Source organism: Bombus impatiens, unplaced genomic scaffold (assembly GCF_000188095.3).
Source record: "Bombus impatiens unplaced genomic scaffold, BIMP_2.2 scf_3474, whole genome shotgun sequence".
NCBI lineage: Eukaryota > Metazoa > Arthropoda > Insecta > Hymenoptera > Apidae > Bombus > Bombus impatiens.
Genome location: NT_179893.1, coordinates 816,414 through 833,267, shown reverse-complemented (window position 1 = coordinate 833,267; position 16,854 = coordinate 816,414). Strand labels below are relative to the sequence as shown.

Genomic DNA, 16,854 nt, shown 5'->3' with positions numbered 1-16,854 from the left:
TTTCATCCTGGTTTTCGTTCGCCGATGAAACCAAAATGAAATAATGCAAGTCGGATTAAACTATCGGGCGCTGTTTGAAATTTCCCTCCGAATTAACGCGCGTATGTCGTTCAATGGATATAAGGAAGTCGCCGAAACGAGCCGCGTTATTATTCCATAATCCAGGTTTAACAATGCGTAGGCGTGCGTCGGAGGCGGAAACGTAACGCGCCTGTTTGTTGATCGAAGGGACCCCACCGGTGGAAAGAATGCATTTTGGGAGGTGAGGTAAGTTCGGAACGGCTGCACGCCTGGCTATCCACTGGTCACACTGTAAAACCAGCTGTCTTTTACGTTTCGATCGAACGTTTGCTGACCGTTAACCGTGAAAGAATTGGAAACACGGTTAAAAATACTGTCCGATCAATCATGTAATCTTCTTGCATCTGTGCGTCTTTTTTTTTTACTTTTTTATGCTATGTACTTTTTAAAAATTTTAGATATTTTTAAATTTTGTATATATCTTTCTATATTGAAATTTAAATAACACGCGACCATATCGAAGAGCGCTATAACCGGTGAGGTCAGTCGTCGCGGATAAGAGTGGTACGATTACACGCACGGTAAAGAGAAAGAGGAAACTGCCATTACGAGATCGAGAGGATTATCGTGGTACGAATTGTTCTCTGTATATACGGACGACAGAAATAAACGACATCACATCGTGGACACTCGAATCGTGTCCAACTTCTATTCGACTCTTATATATGGCGATAACGAAATTTTGATTCTCAGTTTCTTCAGCTGCAAGGCACGAGGTTGAAACATCATTTCGGAAAGGAACTTTACGTTTCCGACATCGTTGGGGCAACGTTTGCTATTTCTTGTAAACGACTAGACTATTTAAGATCTTACTGTTTAAATAGTTTAGATAGATAATCAGAGAGGCGCATACAGTTTTAATCGTTTAAAATTTAAAGAAACGGGTATCGTACAGTCGAATATCTCTCGAGTGGTCGTTTTGTCCCTTCCGAAAACGGGAAGAGATCGATTGGCGTATATTTGATATCCGCGGTTTGCGAAACGTTATATCGATATATTTATTTTAATTCTATGTAATGCGTTGGCTGTGTATACGATTGTACTTTTTGTTGCGGGTTATACTGTGTCGACCCTGAGTTGATTGGCTTTCACTGCTCGTTGATACTTAAATATCGTAACCGTAGATTTAATCATGCTTGCCTCACAGTTACCGTAATTACGCTTCTTTCGTCCTCCTTTTTCGTCCTTACCTCTTTTTCCTCACGTTATTCATCATATTTTAACGCGTCTACATATAAATACTTCTATAAATCTTCTTCCCTACCTTTCAACTTTGCTTATACATATATGTATATATATATATATATTTATATATAAAATATTGACTAGCACGATCGCGAAAAATGAAAAACCACCGGTATATCGATACAGTTATGTATTAACGACGCCCGAACATCGAGATGGCGTCGTGTAATTCTTTCGTTTCCTTCTCTATCTTGTATCGCTCGTAATTGCTGGACTTGAGCAAAAAGCAAAATTGCGGCATTACGAGAATAATTAAAACGAACAAAGGAGGCTGTTGTTCGAAAGATTAGACACGATCTAGTATACTCTCTTCGGAGGTCGGTCACATTTAAAATAGGAACTTTTTTCGATCACACGTTCGTGTCAGTTATACAATTATATTATGTACAATAAAACGTTCCCGAATTGGAACAGTATAACAACGTGGCTTTCAAACGCGGGTTCCCTTTTCTCATTCTGTTCTTTGAAAGAAACAGAATCCGGGAATTTTGATAAATACTCTGTACATATGTGTGCGATATACGTCGTGACAAGAGTCATCGAACAAGCGAAAAAAATAGGCCAATACGCGGACGCATTTTTTAGATCCTCGTTCACTGCACGAGAAAAGCGTAGGATGAAAATTCGTCGGCAAATACCCAGGAAATATATGTAGCGAATCGTTTTCACCAAGATAGTACGCGTACGCTAAACGATGAATGAGTTGAACCCTCGGCGAGCCACGTATATGAAAAATATATAAACTTTCGCTAACTATTTTCTTACACTTTACGTAGGAACTGATAACACGTGCTCAAATCGCAGACGTAGAAACAAGTTGTAAAATCCATAGGAGTAGATGCGAAGAAGGAAGAGTTTCAAGCAGGACTGAGGGTGAAGGATGCAGTGAGCGCGTTGTTGATTCGCGATTTAACCGGCAGATAGACCAAAGCCGGCGCGAATCGTTTCTCCGAGCTGGATTCCTCTCCAGCTTGCATCGTGTCCTGTTCCTCGATTAAAAATGGTTGCATGATCGTTTTGTCAGGATTGGAATTCATATCCTGTGGCGTTGCGTAGCAAGCTGGTACTTTATGTTTGTTGGCAACGTCTTTCAAAGTTCTGCTAAGCTCGGCGAGCACGCTATCGGTAGGATCGCTGATCGTTTTGTGATCTTTTCTCACGTGCTTCTTAATTCTGTTTAAATTGGTCGTCGCGTAACCGCACTGTGCGCACTTATATACACCATGAGGAGTAACTTGGACCGCTGTTTCGTCCTGTTGTTTGTTTCTCATCGGTTCGGGAATATTTTGATTGGTGGTAACTTGTGGACTGTTCCTCGTATGCTCCTCCTTCGCTTCCAGATCGAGTTTCTCTTTGGCCTCGTTCAATTTCTCCGCGTCTAGACTTAAATTATTAAGCACAGAGGGTTGAAAATGAGGCAGCAACGTGGGAAATTGGTGCGATGTGAGGAGATGCTGATGCAACATTTCCGGCTGATGGAAACCTTGGGAGCAAATCGGACATTGAAGCGATTTCTCTCCTTCGTTGTCACGGGAATTCACGTGAGACCTCTCGTGCAGGAAGAGAAACGGTAACACGGTGGTCGTGAAATTGCAATAGGAACAGCGATAGCTTTTCAACTGTTGATCTTCGGAGGATGACCCCAGTAAATTAGACAGAACTTGATTACCCAAACCAGTGTAGTCGGCAGACTTGATTTGCTGTGAGATTTCAAATCCATTCGGTATCTTCAAATTCGAGCTCTGTTGAGGGTTCTTCGATATTACATTCGCTGTTCTATTGCCCGATTTCGGCGTTGTTTGATATTGTTGCTCCATCTCGCGCCATTTATCGATGCCTGTTTTCCCATGATCGCTCATCAGATGAGCCTTTAACCACTTTATACTACGGAACCTTCTGCTACAGATTGGACAAACCTCTGTAAAGTGGGTGAAATATCTGTGACTCAGATCACCGAGTTGCTCCGGCTTCAAAGCAGCATCGTCCGCGTTTGATGCCTCGTGGGTCTCTTGCTTTACCGAACTGGGAGTATTTTCGTCGACTATGCCATGAGTGTTGTGCTTGTGAACGCGTAAAAAGTATTTGCTGCACAGCTCTTTGTTACAAATGTTGCATATCACGCCACCGATCTGGGCTCCATTTTCAATCTCAATACCGTGCATTCTTTGCATATGCGTCTTCATGAAGTACTTATTGCATAATTCCTTGTTGCATATCTCGCAATAGCTCGACGTTGGCGTCATCGATGTTACCTTTCTCTCGGTTGGAGTTTGGCTGGTCGAATTCGAATTGGTCGTTGTCGCTGTGGTTGTAGGAGTTTGAGGAATGGTATTCGAAACCGCTGGTTGATGTTCGTCGGCGATATGTTTCCTGAGAGCGTCCTGACTCGCGTAATCTTTTCCACATAGGGCGCAGAACGCTGAGGTTGTAGTTAAGGGTGACTTTTCTTGCGGCGAGGATGTTGAATCTTCTTGGATGGCGCCGTGTTCCGTTATCATATGAATATGCAACGTTGCTCTGGTCTCGCATTCTTTTCCGCACACGTTGCACGATAATCCCTTGGTAGGCTTGAGTCCGTTCAGTTGCAACAGCATCGTCTGCAATTTTTGAAGATCCTCCGAGATCGAATCGTTCCGTTGATCGGATATATCTAGCTCGCACTCTTGCCTAGGCGATTGTTGTTCCTCGCTCTCGTGCATCTTCCGACAGTGAGCTTGATACAGGTCAATCGTCTGGAAACGTATACCACATAGCTTGCACTCGTAATCGTCGACGACTCGATCGTTCGATTCCGTGCTACCAGGATTCTCCGTCACGATCAGATTTAACGGACTGGTCTGCACTTGATGCCAACTGGCCGCTGTCCCTGGATTGCTAGGCGATCTTTCGTTGTCCTGAACGATGATACCGTGCCTCTTCATTTTATGAGTCCGTAGGAAGTACTTATTACAGTACTCTTTACAACATATCTCGCAAAACGCTTCTGGATTTATAACCCCTAAACGACGAAGTCGATCGGCGCTGAAACCAGACTCTCGTGCCTGTTGAATCGATTGAGGCGATAGATGTCTGGGTGCTGGTACGAACGTTGCATCCTCTTGTTCTATCCCGTATTCTTGCTTAAACAACGTTTCCATACCGCCGAGACTATCCCTCGACGTATCCCTGTCCTCTTCGTTTTGCGACAAATTGATCTGAGACTCTTGCGACTGATCCAATAATTCAACGTGCATCTTTTGCTTGTGTTTACGCATCGATTCCTCGTTTTTGAAACGTTTCTGACAGAGATCACACGCGACGGTCGGTGTAGGTGGTGTCGCGGGCAGTTCTAGCTTAACCATGTTACTAGGATAGTTGGTAGGGTACAATGGTCCTGGAATGCTATTGTCGACGGTGCTGGGTCCCGGTGAATCGACGTAGATACCGTGCTTGTTCGCTTTGTGTGTCTTGAGGAAATACTTGTTGCAGAACTCTTTATTGCACAGATCACAGTACGCGTCCGGATTAAAGATCCTGACCGGCGTTGGTCCCAACGAGGGCCTGGCGATAGAACCGGAGTCCGTCAATGGGAACGCGGGCATAGGTAAATACTGCGCCAAGGCGCCAGGAAAGCCAGAAAGGATTTGCAAGTGGTTGGGTAACGGTGGAATTTGACTCGCTGGCCCGGGCCAGGATTCTTCGTTCTGCGTCTGCATTTGTGCTTGCGATTGCACGTGTTGCCCGGTGGCTAGCCAGTTTATCGCGAAGTTTTTTACGCTAAGCAAATTAACGGGATTCTCGGATTGGTCCTGTTGCTGAGACGGTTCTTGTTTGATCACGGAATTCGGAGATCTACTTTGACTTTGTTCCGAAATCTGATTCGCGGAACCGTGCTCATTGTCGAGGTGAACGTTCAACGTTTCCTTGCTATCGAAAAACTGACTACAATATTTGCAACGGAATTCGTTATTCAGGTTCTCGTCTCTTATCGATGATTGACTCGGTATGGGTGATTGCGACGACAGCTTACCTTCGCTGTCCTCGTCCTCTTCCTCGTCCTCGTTCGATTCTTCGTGCACACCGGGCATTGACGTCGAGGAGAATCTCACGGGCGTCGTTTGTTTTCGTCTCTTCTTCGGCCCTGTTGAATCCGCGTCGAAACGAAGACGCTTCCTCGCGTCGCGTTCTCCGCAACTCGATCCGTCGCTGTCCAATTCCGTCAATTCCGATATCGTCGTCGTCTCATGCGCCATCGTCGAGGACATTTTGCTTGGTCGTGACAGGCCCAATCTCGTACCAGCTTATCGATTACTCGTCGCCCTGTTAAACAAAAATCAAACCGCCCCCCTCTCGTTGTTATTGTTATTTGCATTCACGCAGTCTTGGCAATATTGTTCAAACGTCGTCGTATTTTTCTATCGTTGAATTGGTAACACGAATAATTAAAAAATGCGAAATCGAACGAGGTCCCGCTAATATATACGGTGATATCGATGAATTCATCCATATTTCTGGTTTTATTCCGTGGGTTCGTTTCTATATGTACTATCGTGATTGCAGTTGGATGATATATATGGATGAAAATAGAATCGTCTAACGAGTGGCAGAGAAAGAAGTACACACGAGTTATAGGCCTTTACCTCGATGAGACACCCTATACGCGAATGGACACAGCTAGAAAAGGGAGACGTTTGGGGAACCTACTATATGACTCATATGTGCGCCCATACTTTAGGGCTGAATTCAGAGGATAGTACGAATATGCATTTCAGAAGCTCCGTAATTACTAATTGAAGTTGACAGACCCATGCCTCCTGTCACGAAATAATGGTCAGGTCATTGAACTGTGCCAGTTTCTGGCTAGTGGTAATGCTCGCGACGAGAGACAACATCGAAACGAGATTAGACGAAAATAAAGAGAATTAAACGATCATAGTACGAAAGTTATAGTAAGAGGAAAAAAAGGAGAAAAAATTAGAAAAGAAGAAAAAAATATGTCAAAATTAGTATTAAAATTTTCTTACCAATATAAAAATGGATTCTTCGTAAAAGATTAAACGCCACCGATTGAAATCGTCCGAGAAACATCTTTCTCTAGAAACCATCCAATAAACATCGCTGAATGTAAATAAAACGGCACAGAAACAATACAATTCCATTGAGTATCACGTGGAACTTTATCGCGCATTTTTATCGGAGGAATCGCACGTAAACGGCACTTTCTTGTTGAAACTACACATAGTCACACGTTCGCGCGACGAACAATCGTTTTCGCTGTCTCTCTTTTAAAGACGTCAAGAATGCTGGAAAGACGTTATTGGCACGTGGCATCAAGGAGGGTAGGTAAACCGTGGGGTTACCTCAGGATGGTGTTGGTCAAACGAGCCCTCGAAAGAACGAGCCACTCGATATAAATTTTACGATTTCTACGGAACGTCTCGACCAAACGAGGGGTTAGGAGGAGGGTATTTTTACTCAAGGATATTCGTTCGATCGTGCTGAAACTGTTTGGAGGGATCAAATTGGACTGAAGTTAAGAGACGAGTAGACGAGGGAAACATGGTGAATTCATGAAAAGAGGCAAAAGGAACAGCTGCCCATGCTACTACGTATGCTCTCGATAGGAAGATCTTTAAAGATCTCGAAGAGGTGTTAATCTATGGTGTTCGCCACGCTTACGCCTCTGTGAACTCTCTCAGATTACTGTTAGGTGCAGACACGGTGCCCTATGAAGGGGATGTTACATCGTTCTCGTCCCTACCACCTTCAGAGAACTGTCACACAAATATCCCCCACCATTCTAACGAAGCATCGTTTGCTACATTCCCCAAACAGATGATTTTCGAACTGTTTCGATCGATTCCGCTCCGATTCGCGGATCAAAAGCCAATCACGTTCCATCGAAGAATTCGACGATTCAATAAAAAGGTGCTTTACGCTTATGTCATTATCCTGAAGATTTCGCTTTAATCTTTGAGTTACGTTTACGTGTAATAGGATGTGATTTATTCTTTGTCGCGTCTGAATCTTTTTACATCTAATAATTTGATATTCTTATCTTTTAATTTGTGATCTTCAAAATTGTATTTTATATTTATTACGGTAATACAATTACAGTAATTCAGGAATAATAAATATTATTTGCGATCGTCATCTCTAGGGTTGATGGTAAAAGTTCAGATACATATATCGAACCTTCGAATCGACTACGACGTAGGATCGTTGTTCGAAATTTGGGCGGCCGCCTGTCAGCCTACAGAAATTGGATTACGCGGGGCTTGAAAAACAAGCTGAGATAGAGAAGCGGAGGGTTGCGAAGCAGAACCCGCATTTCTGCGTAACATTTGACGGATTTTCGAAAAATACGCGTAAATACGCCCGTATGGTACGTCGGTGCCCCACTATATCGTGGAAAAGCCTTTGCACCGTTTCTAGCCAAAATTGGATGAATGACATCGAACGAACGGGAAGGTTAGGGGAACGAGGGGAATTTCATAGTTCTCGAAAGGGTGTTGAGAAAAACATGTTGTTAAAGAGTGGAAAGCACAAAAAGGGGAGAGAAGGAAATAACAATCGCGCGTTTTTGATACGAAGGGGCAACTAGTGAAAGAGGTATTATCGTGGATGCACGTATTCTGCATATGCCTTTCTTCTGTTGCGATTCGCTGAAATCGTTTCATAGCGTTGTTGCGTGGGCGTGTTACACGCGGTAAACAACGTTTTAACTTGACAGAATAACGATGCTGCGACAACATATGCCGCGTGTAGCGTACGCGGATGCGTGGTAGTCGCAGCTGACTCTTTACCGACTCGTGAAACGATGGTACGATAAATTATGCGTTTTCGGTGAGGGTTTGCACGGTAATTAATATTGAATGCGATGAATCGATATGATTCGACGAAGCAGCCTATACGAGATTGTTCGGTTAGGATGCTCGATACGTCCCTTCGTATTTTATTATATCTGTTTAACCTGTTTTCATCGTAATTCGTTTATTGGAAATATACGAGTATGAAGGAAAAAAAAAATGAGCGATGTAAGTATATATGGAGATACGCGAGATAAGATTATTCTCGCGGTGATCATTGAACTTTTAAAGACAAGCCGAACATGGACGTCAATAGAAACTGGAATTTCTAGAATCGATAAGATGACGAGGAGGGTAAATTATGAAAGTATCGCGTTGGGTCGTTCGACCATCTCGATTCTCCTAGTGGAAAAAGAAAAGCTCGCGAAGTTTTTGCCTTGGTCGTCGCGTACGTGTGCCCGTTCGAACGGTAACCTGCGTGTGTGCGCGTGAGTGCGTTTATATGTGATTTCAGTAGAGGCCTATTGATCGAGCAGCGAACTTCACTGGTCCGCACACGCGCATAAGTCTGTCCGTAAACAAGACAAATATCATCGCGCCAGTACTGAAAATCTATCCACCCACCCACTCCTCTTTTCTTTAAACATCTAGCACGCTTCGTCTCTCCACTTCGACCTTCTTACGTGATTGACGTCTCTGTAATTGCGATTCACTGACATTCATCCGAACTAGTTGCATTTTGCTTCTAAACTTTCAATAAGGAAATGAATTTGTAAAGAGACACGTAGTTTCATTATACTGTTCAATGAATTACTTCAATTGCACTCATTTTAACTTTTGCAATGTATTTCGTAAAAAATTTGCTTTTTCTTCTCTTCTCAAGGATTTGCCTCCAAAAATAACAAAAAGAAAGAGTTGTTGGCGTGTTCTAAATTGAAAATACGTAAACGAAATTTAAAAATATATGGACGCGGTTGAGTAGGACATTTTCTCTTAAACGTCTCATTGCAAGTTAGAAGATAGAAGTATTGTTAAAAAAGGGTTAAACGCGTTCACGTGTTCGAGCTACATTAACTGAGTGACATGTTATATTCGTATCTGAAATAAGTATGTAAAAGGTGCGTTTCACATAAAGGTGGGGATCGCGGAAAGTTGGATCTGCGCAATGCGTGTCGTCAGATGAACCACGTGGAGTATTCGCATGCAAAAGACGTCGGCGGATATCGGACGGCCTCTTAGTCTTCGTCGAATGGGCAACGGTGTAGCGTCGTTTTTAGAAATTCCACGTTCGAAGTTACTATTTTGTTCTTTTTATTTAGACATTGATAATCTTAGTGAAGTAATCGCACGGGTTTCTACGATCCTTAAGCTGTTTCATGGATGACAAATCGCTGTAAAAATCGCGAAGGTCGAACGTAAGAATGTACACGATGAGTTGCGCACACTGTTGCACACGCGAAGTTTATTTTTCCGTGGAATAGCAGATGGAATGGGAAGAATTTTTCATCTTTGATTCTTTCGTAAAAGATAAGCAATACTCGTATCGGTGACGATAATCGGAAAAATTGCATGATAATCCATTACAGTAGCCATTCGATTTATTAAAGATACACGATTTCAAGGAAATTTAGAACGTCTTCGTTAAGTACTTACCGTAATCAGAAGCAATTTGCCCACGTAAAAGAATTCAAAATGTTCACGATTGATTGGTTTCTTGCCATTATCCATTTCTTAATTATAGTGATACGACGATGAATCCTTTTTAATAAACGAGGCACGAGCTTGCGACTGATAACGGCGACGATAACGACGATAACATCACTTTATTCACTGCGCACTGAAACACGAGAAAAACAATAGGGAACGTTTAAAGTGTTGTCTCAAAGGCGTAATCCGAGATTAAGAATTTTCAAAATAGATGAGGTGAAAAAAATGACGTTAGCGAGGAATTACGAGAGACGACGATTGCCTGCTGGTCTCTCTACTTACTATTGTTTTGGCCATCGTGCCACGATGGCGGCCATACTTGATATGAGAAAGTATCCCCCACATTGTCCACGGCCATCTACTAATTCCCCCATACACCCCCGCGCTGATTCAACCCCCATCCCCGCTACCGCCTCCATACCCTAGCTTCTAGTCCCCCCAGTGAACTCACCCCTTACTCCCTGCTACCCTCTTTCAAAGTCAGGGACGACGTCTTCTTAAGCTCTTGTTGGCTCCTTACGCCTTCTTCATCTTATTTCTTCTTGCTACAAGATTTAAGCTTTCGCTTGTAAGATCAATGTTCTTTCATAGAATTTTTCTATGACGAACGTTTCTGTTTTATCGGCATCTTGATGCGAAATTAACGTTAAGATTAGATCAACGATCCACATTGTACGCATCTTTGTGCGATATAACGTTCGCGTTATTCAGAAATTTCATTGTCATTCTCCATCGTGGAAGATGAAAAGATAAATTTCACGAATACGTAAGAAAACGGAGGGTATTTGGAGGAAGGTATCCGTCACTGAGAACTTTTCTTCGTTAAGGCACTTCCTCCTCTCTTAGACTCACGCACCTGCACACACGTGCGTTAAAAAAGGTGCCTACCCACATGATCGCGCTCACCCACAGACGCGAACATATCCGCGCGTCTCTAAGCTATCACCGTCCTCCTCGCGACTCAGCACGAGCAGTCTTTTACCCCAGTTCACAGTCCTTCCTGCACCCCGAAGGTGGGCTTGGTGAGGGTAAAGGGTCCGAAAGAGAAGGGAGACGAAAGGGAAGAAAAGGGAAGAAAGCGAAGCGGAAAGAGAAAGTGAAGGAAAGCGGCGAAGGGCGAGGGGAAAGAGAAGGCCGCGTGGGGTGGCATTTTTACTGGTCACTCGGAATTCGGTTCTCCCACTACGCGGAATCAGATGACTCTCCCTTCAACCCCTCTGAACTTTCCATCTGCCTCGACCCTGTGTCACCCCACTTCAAGCTCCAACCCAGCGACTACCCTCACGCAGCAAATTAGTTTAGCCTCACGGACAAGTCCGGCTGGGTACGAGCCTCCTCTTAGGAGTTTCCTTCCATTCCACGGGAAATGACGCGCAGAATCTCGTGAGAGACACTCGCACCTACACGAGAGATATTTTTTCGAAAAGTACTCAAGGGAGCTCGTTCGATGACGAGCTGATGTTTTTTCTCCATTCTTCCCGCACTGCTGTCTCGATATTTTATTGCTGGATTTCAAAAACGAGAATTACGCTCTGAAAGAAAACGAACAAGAGCCATTAGTTCTATTTGTAAATACATATTTCTAACTAATCAAATATTTATGCGATTTTTATTCGTTCTATCTTACGTTGAAGCTACACAAAACGTTACGTTAGTTTTAAAGAGCGATCAAAAGGAAAGTTTTTAAAGAAAAGGACAATATTCATTAGCTTTATTGCTAAATATTGGCTTGGTAACTAAGTGATTGCGGATTTTGTCAATACCATCTAATGTCAACACAAGTTGCCAATATGTATCTCCAATGAGTAAAATCAGTACGCGATTTCTATTTCTTCTGTTCTACGTTAATGTTACATAAAACGTTACGTTCGTTTTGAAAAGACGATCAAAAATAGAGCTCAACAAGTGTAACGCTTGTATGATAATCCATCACACGCAGTTGGGCTAGATGCGAATAATTTATTGAAACAAGTTGCACTTATCGTGGGTTATAAACATTCATGCGCGCATCGCGTTTGACCACGCGCATCCTTTCCTCTTCCTGAGTGAAACTACTCTGTCGGACACACGATTTACCTTCCAGTATGACCGGGTGCCGTTTTCCTCACAATTTAATCGTGCCCCATCGCGTTCATGGCACGTGTCTAATTGCGGCGCACCTGTCTCGCTGGATGCTTTCTTTCTTTACCGATCAAAAATCGACAGGATAGTCGAGATCGTGAATAATTTAAAGGATAAATTAGAGCGGCTGGCCAATAACATCCAAGCGTACGCTAGGGTGTTCCGCTTTTGCGGTTGCATACTTGTCACGCGATTTCGGTGCGGTATTGATAATGATAATGAAGTTGCGTCCGTTCGTATTCGCTGCTCGAAATTAATGATATTACTCGAGGAACTTTGCGAGACGTAGACCAATAATTTCGAATCGCATGATGCATTTCAATTGGCAGTCCGCGCCTGTTTCTGCCGGTGCTCGCTTTCCCATCCTGCGATCTACTTCTGTTATTCATAGTTGTTACAGCGAACTATAGACCGGTAATCGTATAGTCGCTTTTGCACAACCATGGAAAAGGGAGGAAAAAAGATGGTCCCTTTGTAAAATTCCCGTGCATTGGATAGTAAAGTGCCACTTATCGATGCATCTAGATTCGACAATGAATTGCTCTTTGTTCGAAGCGCTCGATAGCGAAGGAGATTCCGGTGCAAATTAGTACGGTGAAAATTAGCCGGCGGATATGTTTCTCGAGCATGCGTGCGATTCTACATACTCTTTGGTCTGATTCTCTTTCACGTTCTTTTTCTCGTTCCTCCCTCTTGAATAATCGAATCATCGGTGAAAAAAGAACCGGCAAAAAAAGAAACGAGTAGTCGTGACACAGGACACGCGCCACATGGATGGCCGCAGATTCGATGATTCAATAATGGTCGCTTTTTTTTCTTAAGAGTATCGTGTGGATATAACTTACTGCACAGGGCGATAGTAAAAAAAAAAAAGAATGTATATATGTAAAAATTCAGTTCGCCGTGTGTTTCTATACTTGTTAGTAACATACGTATTGTCTATAATAAACGATAATATCAGGTTGCTATTAATTGTTTCATATTTCGTATATCAATTGTGTTTGTTTGTAACTTAAATCTCGCGTTTCACTACATTCATAATTACCTCAATATAATGCAAACGACGCATGTTATGGAATATCGAAAGAGATAATGCGATTTGCTCGATGATCGGCAGATAAATATTTATTGTAGCTGATACGAGTGCGTAGCTTTCGCGTTAAATAATTTATTTTTTTTTAATAGTATCGTCATATAGTCATACCCTGTTTTAAGTTTTTCTTCATTTTCTGTACATCGGTACGATTTGAAACGCAGATGCCTGAAAAACGCAAAGCCGTAAACAGCCGGACAGAGAAAAACTGTAATAAAAAATTTGCTTTTCTTGGTAAGGTTCTAATAAAAGGCAAACGTTCGGCATCGTGAAATATAATCACTGAAAAGCGTCCTGGATCAATCCGGCATTATTAGCTCGAGCCAAAAGAGGGTCGTCCATTACTGGACAGCTGGACAATAGTAGTCCCGTACTCGATTTTTTTGTTTTCTATCCCTGGACAACGAAGATACGTTATGCAGCCAATTTCGTGTACTCGATATGTATCTTGTATGTATACGTATATACTGTACGGATATATATAGCAATTGATATCAGATAATTGAAGGAATATCTACTGCAACGAAAAGAATATTCCTTCAGGTGCAAAATACTTTTTTATTGCATTCTTTTTCTTGCAACTACCATTTTATTAAAACAGAAATTCACTTGAAATTTTCAGCGTGCTAACTTTTTATTATCCTATTATTTGTTGAGAGAAGTTAAATAGAAATTAAATTGGTATAAGAATTTTTTATAGTTTACCTTAAATTTGTAACAAAGAACTGTAAAACTCTTTAAATAATGCTTTTTTCAGCGTGTAATAAATGTGCATTTTTTAGAAATTGATGAAACTATACTGACCAACTTCTACTCTTAAATTTGCAAACATTTGAATCGATTTGAAAGTTGAACAGAGGCAAAATTCCATTTGAAAAATGTATAGAGTAATAATTTAATTGTTACATCGATAATCAGTGTGTATTAGAAATTATAATATAAAAATGAACCATTAAAATTCATTTTATTATTGGAAAAATTGTTAATATTTACAAATATTATAGAAATAGTAGAAAGTGAATATGATACATATATGAAATATAAAATTTCATTTCTTCTGTCTACGATATCAACTTGTAAGTTTATAGTCATATTCACTTTTAATTTCAATAATTACTACCTATAAAATAGACGAAGTACATATTTGTGAAATAGACATAGCATCATCACTTGGCACTGGCGTGATATGAGATTTCGTGTCTGAAATCCCAATTCTGTACTGAAATCAATATGTACTGAAATACCGATCGTTCCAAAAATTGTAAAAAATTGTAAAAATTGTCTTTAGTGCTTTAGAGCAGCGATTATAGAAATTATATATGTATTGCAACCTCATTTGTCCTTTCGGAGCTTTAGGGGTTTTGGTTTTTACATTCTACATCTACTTTTCTCTACTTGATAGTATAAATAGAAATTATGTATATTTAATGAGAAATATCTAATGCATTTTTGTGTCATATATCTCGGAGGTTTTACAGCCACCTTATCATTTTATTATCGTTCCCAACGTTACCGATTCAGCACAGAATGAGGTTACGACATTTATAGTCATTAAAATATATTGAAATGAAATTTTAATATGAAGTTACGTATTTAAGTATGGTATAAGATATCTTACAAGCGTAAACGGGATATAGAATTTTATATTTCTATTTATGATATTTGTTGATTGTGATATTTATACACTGTCATTATGAAATTGATTTTCGTGATCCATAGAAGTGGAAATACCATTTGAAATACTTCGAACATTTAGTTAGCATTAGATGAAGTGAAATAAACCATTAATTTAATTATTACGAATTAATGGTACAACTGCTTTAAATTAACAGTATAATTGTTAAAAATTAAGAACAGTTTTGATGATCCAGCATGATATTTTATAAGAATTTACCAACTTTTTTAACTTATTCTAAGCATATATAATTGTTCAACAATTCGTTTTACTTCCTGATATAAGATTATGTTAAAGTAATGGAAATTTATGATTAAGTAAAAAATGATAGTAAATTATTTCCAATTAAAAAATTTCTCTTTGCATAATAGTTCTGCTACCAATTTTCAAAGACTATTCCAAATTGTTAATATTAATAATTTCTAAAAATGACATTTGTTTTTGATAGAGATATCCATAAAATAGCATATTATTTTAATATATTTATTAATAATGAAATGAATAATTAATTAATACACTATAATCATATTTTTACTGATACCTTACTTTAGTTAATAATATCAGCTACACTTGTGTAATATAAAAGCTTTTCATTATGACAACATAATTTTATTTTCTATGAACATTGTCTTAAACATACCTTGTATTCTTCAATTTCATCAGTTTGACTATTTGAATACACTAAATTTGCGCGCTTTAGGAAAATCGGACGCTCCTATTGGCGCAGTGTGATGCGAAGTTAAATCGGGCGTTCCTATTGGTGCAGAATATTGTCAAATGAAATTGAGCGTTCCTATTGGTGCAATATATCGTCGAAACAAAGCGTGCGTCCTTATTGGTGCGAAGAATTGACAGTTGTAGTTTGGCGGTGAAACGTGACGTGGGGTGACACTCTACTGTTGAAAGTTACGGAGGGAAATTTCGTCGCGTTGCTTTGTCATTATTAGTACTTTCATTTCAACTTTATCAACATTTCTACACTTCTATCTGCTTCATTTAAACAGTACGTTTTCATTTAATTGCTTATGGATTGTCATTTTAATAAAATTGAGTAGTTTTTCGAAATTTTCTTTGTAACTGTCATCGTTGACCTAATATTTGACTCTTTTTATCATCGATAGCTCATATTACCGGCCTTTGAGGCAAAATTTGGATTCTATTTTTGCTTTATTGCATTATAATTTGTTTTATTATTATAATATTATTGCTTTTGTCATGAATTTATTTGATATTGTTGGTTTTCTTTTGTACAGATTATTGGCTGGTCACGTACAGATTATTGGCTGGTAGATTATTGGCTGGTCACGTGATTGAAAGAATAGGGGTTCACATCGTAGACGCCACAGACGATTAATAATCGATAATTCGAAGAGATACGAAATGGACGCCATATATGTTTATTAATAAATCGGGTCGTTGATTTCTCATGCAGATTTGGTAATGATTGAGATATGACAAAGCAGATGTATGTACACGATTATTTTCTTTTTTTATGGTTCAGTGGTAATCAGTATTTGTTCACATAATTGCTCTACAATTTACGATTGGTTTATGACATTATAAATAGTTGCATAACTTGTTGAAAATATTAAGATGAAAGAAAATGAGGTTAAAGAAATCACATTTTAAAAATGTTTCGGGTATATAGATTATTGTTAATAATCAGATATACTATTAAGTAATTAATGTTTTATATCAGTATATAGCAAATTATACGAATCATTTAATTGTTATTAGAAAACTATCACGAAATTATTATATTTTTATATACTTGAATAAAAAAACAAGTTTACTATTTCCTCGAATGGGTCTGAACAAACACATTTCTGTGCATGTTTAAAAATACATTCTAATCACTTCAAATATGTTTCGATAAGAAAGCTTAACTTATTATAAGCGTTGTCGAATCTTTATAAAGTACAACATGATATATTAGTAAAAACCATATTTCAAACTCTGATAACGAACATTCACAATTGAATTCTTCTTGGAGAATTGATTTTATATTTTAGAATATTAATAAGTACAAAAAATGTATTGGAAAATGCTTTGCAATACATAAACATAGTTTGAAATATTACACGTATATTCCATTTTCTAATACGCGTACGTAATACCTCTTCATTGGAGGAAAATAAATAATA

General features: G+C 39.7%; 1 protein-coding gene across 1 annotated transcript; it reads right to left on the bottom strand.

The window, feature by feature from the left end:
• Window positions 1-452: 452 nt before the first annotated feature.
• Window positions 453-10,899, bottom strand: LOC105681958. The gene is made up of 3 exons (XM_012393556.3): window positions 10,104-10,899; window positions 9,768-9,951; window positions 453-5,625 (listed from the first exon to the last, which is right to left on the bottom strand). The coding sequence occupies exon 3, from the start codon at window positions 5,568-5,570 to the stop codon at window positions 2,184-2,186; it is 3,387 nt and encodes a 1,128-aa protein (XP_012248979.2). The 5' UTR covers window positions 5,571-5,625; window positions 9,768-9,951; window positions 10,104-10,899; the 3' UTR covers window positions 453-2,183.
• Window positions 10,900-16,854: the final 5,955 nt, after the last annotated feature.